The sequence below is a fragment of the Martes martes genome (assembly GCF_963455335.1).
Source record: "Martes martes genome assembly, chromosome: 8".
Lineage (NCBI taxonomy): Eukaryota > Metazoa > Chordata > Mammalia > Carnivora > Mustelidae > Martes > Martes martes.
In genome coordinates this window covers 104,638,950-104,646,602 of record NC_137895.1, presented here as the reverse complement: position 1 = coordinate 104,646,602, position 7,653 = coordinate 104,638,950, and the positions used below count along the sequence as shown (strand labels likewise).

General features: G+C 41.8%; 1 protein-coding gene across 1 annotated transcript in view; it reads right to left on the bottom strand.

The window, feature by feature from the left end:
* The window catches only part of LOC308347158 (maestro heat-like repeat-containing protein family member 1), a gene marked incomplete at both ends in the record, with an annotated part of 68,844 nt that continues 61,191 nt past the window's right edge, over nt 1–7,653 (bottom strand). Inside the window, 3 exon segments of the mRNA XM_080810290.1 lie at nt 1–60; nt 64–377; nt 6,113–6,178. Of these exon segments, the coding sequence (XP_080666416.1) occupies nt 1–60; nt 64–377; nt 6,113–6,178 (440 nt within the window).

Genomic DNA, 7,653 nt, shown 5'->3' with positions numbered 1-7,653 from the left:
TTAGGCGGGCCCGGCCTCTGCGGGTGGGCTTCCAGACGTCGGGACCTGTGACCATACTGACTATTTGTCTGAATTGCCTATTACGACTGGAATATTTTTCACCCTCCTATTGTACCGCTTGCGCAGTGAATTCCGAGGGCTTTGAAGCCACTTCCAGATTTTCTGATTCTCATCTCTTTCCCGTTTGACACTCTTAAACAGCCGCTTCTTTCTTTTGGGGGTTTTCATGCCGGTGACTTTGAAGATGTTATTACTCAGCTGGCTCATCCTGGAAGTAGAGACAGACCCGGGGTTAACATATTCATCAATTCTTTTCAGAGTTGTATCGACCAAAGACTGCACAGACTCCACAGGATCATTCCTCAGACTTCCAATAGCTGAAACCAGAAAGGAGGTCAACTCAGACTCTCGATCTCCAAGAACTACCTATCCAAACCCCATTATTTTCCACCCCACATACCAGGATATTCTTATATAACTTCATTTAGAATAACTTTTGTCACCGTTAAAGTAATACTTGTTTTACTCTAGAAAACTGTTTACATAGAAATCATTCTTCCAAAAGGAATGAGAGAAAAATCACTTAGCCGTCCCCCTGAGACAATACTATTAATATTTTCATACCAATCCCTGTAGTATATATATTTTTAAGTCATCTCTGTGCCCAACATGGGGCTTGAACTCACAGCCCCGAGATTAAGAGTCTCATGCTCTACTGACTGAGCCAGCCAGACACACCTGCGGTATTTTTTTTTTTTTAATACCAAATATGGACACTTCTTTTTACAAAAATAAGATTTCCATTTTTTCTTCCCATAAAATATTCCTCTATAGAAGGTGCTATCCAGTCACGTGATCCTATCATAATCTCTGTGATGAACCCTCTATTAGTGAATAATGCTGTTGTTTGAAGTTTTTCACTGTTAGAAACCACAACCATTAATTCATTCAACAGCGGTTATGGAGTACTTGCTAGGTGCTGGGGTTGCAGTGGTAACCAAGAAAGTCTCCCCACCCTTGAGAACTTGACATTTCAGTGGAAGAAAGACAAAACAAACAAGGAGGGGCACCTGGGTGGCTCAGTGGGTTAAGCCTCTGCCTTCGGCTCAGGTTGTGGTCTCAGGGTCCTGGGATGGAGCCCCGAGTTGAGCTCTCTGCTAGCAGGGAGCCAGCTTCCCCCTCTCTGCCTACTTGTGATCTCTCTCTCTCTCTGTCAAATAAATAAATAAAATCTTTAAGAAAACAAACAAACAAACAAGGAAACACAAATGAAGTACAAAGAAGGACATTTAACAGAGTAATGAGAGTAAACAACCAGGAAGGACCTCTTTAGGCCGGTCTGGGAATTTCTCTCTGAGAAGGAGACATGTGAGCTAAGAGGTAAGAAGCCATGAGAATGCAAGCATTCCCAAGGTCAGGGAGGGGGTCACCTACTCACAGTGTAGAGTAACCAGTGGGGCTACAGCTTCTCATGAGAGGGGAGGTGTTACGGGCTCAGGGTGGATAGAGAGTCAGAAGCCGGCTCAGTCAGGGCCTTGAGGCCAAGCATAAGGGACCAGACTTTGACCCGAAGAGCAGTGGAAGGCTACTGAAGGGATTTAAGCCCAGGAGTGACATGATTCAGTGTACATGTGTCAAAGAGAATCTAGCTGCTGTGTAGAGAAGTATAAGAGAAACAGGGCGTGTAGGGGTTGTTAAAGTCATCAGATTAGGGAATGGCAGCCAGGGGCTTAGATTCCGGTAGGAACAGAGGCTGCTAAATTGCTTAGCACCCAAAGGATGAAGAGAACAGGAAGAACCTTGGCTCAAAAGGGCCTTCAAGCCCATCAAAGTCTACAGCTCCATGCTGATCTCATTTACACTAACAACGGGAGAAAGAACCCGGCTTTAGCCATGCAGTGAATATGGAAATCCCATGAAGAATGATTTCTTGACCACAAGGCTTGTTAGGCACTGGATATGGATATAATCGTAACTAGAATTACCTTCCTTGGGAAAAAGTCCCTCCTGTCCAGGTAAGGACAGCTTTTTAGCTTGAAGCAGGTGCCAGGAAATGAAGTGGGCTCCAACCGGAGGGCAAGTCCCTGAGGACAAGCACGTGCAGGACCAGAATGGCCCCAGCAGCAAAGCTGGAGCGTGGGCATTCTGACATACGTGCCCGCTCTTTTGCCCAAAAGCACAGGCACCCACGGGCAGGGTGATAAAAGCCAACATTCTCTCCATCTTATCTCTTTATCAAAGGAAGCAAACTGTGTGTAGGGTGGGGGCGGGGGTGAGATCGTGAACAACAAATAACTCAAACATCATTTCTATTGGGCACTGGAATGAGTCACCTATCTGGCACCTATCACAGACACCCCAAACCCTTCCTGCCACCGCCCTTAGAGAAGTGATGAACTCCGTTTCACCAAGTACCCCTATCACCCACAACAAAATCCTCAATCTTCACCACGGCCAAAAAGCCCAGTGGGATCCTGGCCCCACTGTGATCCTCTGAGTCATATCCTCCTCTTCCTTTTGCTCACTCCATGCCAATCACATTGACTTCTTGTTCTTCCTTGAACTGCCGAGTGCTCTTGCCTCAGATAATCAGATGGTTCCAGCCCTCACTGCCTCCGGGTCTCTGCTCCCACGCCCCTTCCCAGAGGGGCACCCCTGCCCTGCCCTCTGACCCTCTGACCCTTGGCCGTGCCTTACTTTCTCCATAGTGCCTGCTCACATATATGTACTTGGTTAGGGCCCCTCCCCTCCCCCCGCTGGAAGGGGTGGGGGTGGTGGGAACGGACAACATCAGTTTTGTTTGCTGCGGTATCCCAGTGCTTAGAAGAGTGCCTGGTATACAATAGGTTTTCAATAGTTAAGAAACTCAGTTAATCGAGAGCAAGGGCAGAATTACCAACTATAACAAACATAGGTGTGGCTGTTTGGCTCTTTGAGGGACCAAAGGGTTTTGAAGGTGAAGCAAAATTTCTCTTCTGATATACACTGGGAACACCAGCTCTTCTTCTGCCACACCCCTGATTCCCATTCCCTTTTTCTCAGGACTTTGGTCAAATTAAAGGACAACGGAGTGAGCATGAGTTAGTGCAAAGACCCCTGAAGTGGCAAGTCTAGCTCTGGCTCACCCAGTAATTCGCTTCTGTGACCTTGGACAAATGACTCAGCCTCCGAAATGAGGAGGGTTATAGTTCAGGCGGAGGAAATGCTTCTCTGAGGGACCCCTAACTTCAGAGGCAGAAGAGAGTGAATGGGCAACCTCAGGGGTCTGGATGAGTTACCTCAAGTCCCATATAGTCTACAAATCCTTAGGCTCTCTTTTATCTTAAAAATTCACACATCATTTGCCTTGTACCCCAAAACGTGTCTATTATCAAAACACTTTTAATGTTTTAATTTCATTTTTTTTAATTTTATTTTTTAAAAGTAGTCTCACCACCCACTATGGGGCTGGAACTCACAATCCTGAGATCAAGAGTTCATTCTCTACTGACTGAGCCAGCCAGGTGCCCCTAAATGCTTTAATATTAAAAGGAGTATCATTTAGAAATGCATACTAAAATTTTATAGATGAATAATATGAAGTCTGAAGTTTGGTTCAGAATAATCTGGCAGGGAGGGGTGCAGGTAAAGAAATAGAGAAAATAAAGGTAACCATTAGTTGATACTTGTTGAATCTGGGGGGTGGGAGGGGTTATTATATTATTTTCTAGACTTTTATTTTTATTTATTTTTTTAAAGATTTTATTTCTTTATTTGACAGAGAGACACAGCGAGAGAGGGAACACAAACAGGAGGAGCAGGAGAGGGAGAAAAAGGCTTTCCGCCGAGCAGAGACCCCAACCCAATCGGGGCTCCAATCCTGACCTGAGTCAAAGACAGCTGCTTAACCAACTGACCCACCCAGGCGCCCCTATATTCTAGACTTTTAAAGAATGCTACAAATGAAAAATCTTTAAACAGCCAAAGAAAAGGGCTAGATTACGTGCAATGGAACAAAAATTAGAATGACAGCAGGCTTCTTTTAGCAACAAAGAGATCCAGAGGACAGTAGTATGGTATCTTCCAAGTGCTCGGAAAGAAATTGTGGTCTAGAATTATGTCACTAGTAGGGGCCCCTGCTGGCTCAGTCAGGGGAACGTGCGACTCTTGATCTCCGGGTTGTGGGTTTGAGTCCTACATTGGGTGTACAGATTACTCTAAAAATATATATAAGATCTTAAAAAAAAAAAAAAAAGAATTGTGTGACTAATAAAGCTACCTTGCAAGAATGGGTTTAAGAAAAAGTCATTAAAAAGGAACAAAAACCAAGAGAGCATAACAGAAAGATACCCACACTAAAGAGACTTTTAAAAAGTGTACTTCAGGGTGAAAAAAATGAAGGATGGTCAGAGATACAACAAGGAATGGGGAGCATATGACACGGCAGGTAAATCTACATTGTTTATATAAAGTAACAACAATAATCATAGTATCTAAATTGTGAGTTAAAAAAAGAGAACTGAAATATTCACTAACAAAAGCCTGTAAAGTGAGAGGGGTGGGCATCAGAATTCATGTCGATACTGGAGGGAAAGTTAAAATGGTTCACTTTAAACCCTGTTAAGCTCAAAGTGCATGATGAGGAATCTACTTTCTGGACAGATACCATATGATTTCACTCCTGTGTGGAATTGAAGAAACAAAACAGATGAACAGAGGGGAAGGGAAGGAAAAATAAAATAAGATGAAAACAAAGGGGGAAACAAACCAGAAGAGGCACTTAACTCTGGGAAACAAACTGAGGGTTGCTGGAGGGGAGGAGGGTAAGGGGTTGGGGTAACTGGGCGATGGGCATTAAGGAGGCCCCTTGATGGAATGAGCACCCGGTGCAACTGACGAATCACTAAATTCTACCTCTGAAACTAATAATACACCGTGCATTAATTAAATTGAATTTAAATTAAAAAATGTTTTTAAAAGTCTACTTTCTGGTTAACTAGCCTAAAGAAACACTTACACATACATTCTTATATACAAAGAGACATGCGTAAGAATGCTCATGTAGCAGTTTTTGAATAGCAAAAAATTGGAGGTAATTTAAATAATAATTTACCAAGGGTTGTAAGATTGTAGCAGATCTGTATGTACCGACATACGGACTGGGGAAAAAAGCAAGTTGCAAAAACTGTATATCTATATATCTATCCATATGATAAATATCATAAAGTATATATTATATAACATATATTCTATGTGTACAGCAAAAGAATACAGGACTACAGCGAACAGACCGGGGGAATTGGGGAGAGGAACCAGACTTGGGGGTGAATAGAACTTTACCCTGAAAACAAAAACTTTATAAATAGTGTTTCTACTTTTTTTGCAAACAGACTATATTCGTGTATTTCTTCTGTAAATATAAACAAATTTAAAAATCTTTTACTGCAATAAAAGAGAACACAAAACTGCAAGTTCTTCAGGGGACAGGGTGTTTCTCCCTTAGATACCATTGTAGGTAGCAGCTGACAGCACATGATAAATGTTGAGTGACTAGAACATTTTTGTAAGCTGTGTTTTTCTCTAACTAGCATGACAATAGATAACTCATTTTCTTCCTCTGACTTAGCCCCATTTTCTACTTTTTTAAATTTGTCTTTCAAGACTTTATTTTATTTATTTTTTAAAAGATTATTTATTTATTTATTTGACAGGCAGAGATCACAAGTAGGCAGAAATGCAGGCAGAGAGAGGGGTGGAGGGAGGCAGGCTCCCCGCTGAGCAGAGAGCCCATTGTGGGGCTCAATCCGAGGATTCTGAGATCATGACCTGAGCCGAAGGCAGAGGCTTTAGCCCACTGAGCCACTCAGGCGCCCTTCAAGATTTTATTTTTTTAAGTGATCTCTACACCCAACATGGGGCTTAAACTCAAAACCCCAAGATCAAGAGTCACATGTTCCTCCAAATGAGCAAGGAAGGTGCCCAATTTTTTACTTTTATATATAACATTTATAGTAGTAAAAATATACTTTATCTGAAGTAACAAAATATGTCCTGAAGGAATTCTTTCCCCCGCTTTCTGTCTTGCCCTATTGCCTCATGTCACCCAGATCTCAGGGACAAGGCTCAGACTCACCATTCTGTATGACTTCCACATCATCATCATCTATTTGAGTCATGTTTAGCTTCTTAGTTGTTAATCCTAAAGATAGGACAGATACAAAGTCATTCCAGAATTCCTGGATCTTTGGGCCACCTTACCCCTTGGTCCCAAACACGGAAGCTTGTAAACCAGTTCTAGCTGTTTCTATGAGATGTCTTGTAGCCTACATGTCAGTGTTCTAGTTGAACAACCCTCAGAGCAGCGGTGACCCAGAAAACTGTTGTTGGCAGGTGACAAGTAAGGCATGAACCCAGGATGTCAAACTCCATGGGGTTCTCACACCAATAGAAAAATGGACAAAAGGCATGAGGCAATTAATTTTCAAAAATAAAATATGCTTTGCCAATAAATGTAGGAAAAAAATATTTCACCTCACTTCTGATTTAAAAAAATATTAATCCGAACAACTCTTTTCGCCTATCAAATTGGTAATGATTTTTAAACTATCACCCAGAGTTGGCAAATATCCACAAAATGAATACTTGCATGTAGTACTGGTAACAATGGAAAATGATTCACTTTTTTTTTTTTAAAGATTTATTATATTTATTTCAAAAGAGAGAGCATAGGGGAGAGAGGCAGAGGGAGACGGAGAGAGACACGCAAGCAAATTCTGTACTGAGCATGGAGCCCGACATGGGGCTCCATCTCACAACCCTGAGATCAGATCTGAGCCGAAACCAAGAGTTGGATCGTCAACCAATTTTCCCACCCAGGGGGTCCCATGACTCAAACTTTTTAGAGGGCAGTCGAAGCACCAAAATCCTTAAAATTTTACATATCCTTTGGTCCCAGCAATTCTAGTTATTAAGAAATTTATCTTCAAATAATCTTGATGGCAGGTAGAGATTTTATCCCTGTTTATAAAAACAAAAGATGAGGTGGCCTACTTTAAAAAAAAATGACAGTCTCAATATTCAAAAATAAGCACAGGTTAAATAATTCCATAAATCCACCCATAGTGGAATTAATATCATGCAGTGGTGAAAAACAATGCTGAAGGGCACGTAAGGGCATGTATTTGTGACCCAGCAAAAGAAAACAACAGTATACCAAACTTCATGTTTTTAAAATGGTGTGTGTGTGAGTGTACGTGTGTGTAGAAATTCTAGAATGTTAACAGTGGTTAAATCCAAATGCTTAGAATTTCTGGCATTATTTAATTTCTTCTTTTTTGCCAACCTGAATCTTTTAGGTTTTCTAACATCAACACATACTGTACTACTACCCTAGTTTAAAACAAAAATATTTTTGTTTTAAAATTAAAAAAATTTTTGTTTTGTTTTAAAATTCACAGGGTTCCCATGGAAGCAATAGTTTTTCCCCTTTCAAATGAATACGGTTCCCTTCTGAACGCTGCAAAGTGCAGACAGCTGGGGTGGACCTTCCCAGAGTGGGGCAAAGGCACATAGCCTTCTCTTCCTCTTCCGGCCTTCCTAACAGGGACTCTGAGCCTGGCCCCAGGACAACCTCTCTAATTACATCAGAGCTAAGGAAGGAGGTGACCCGGTTCA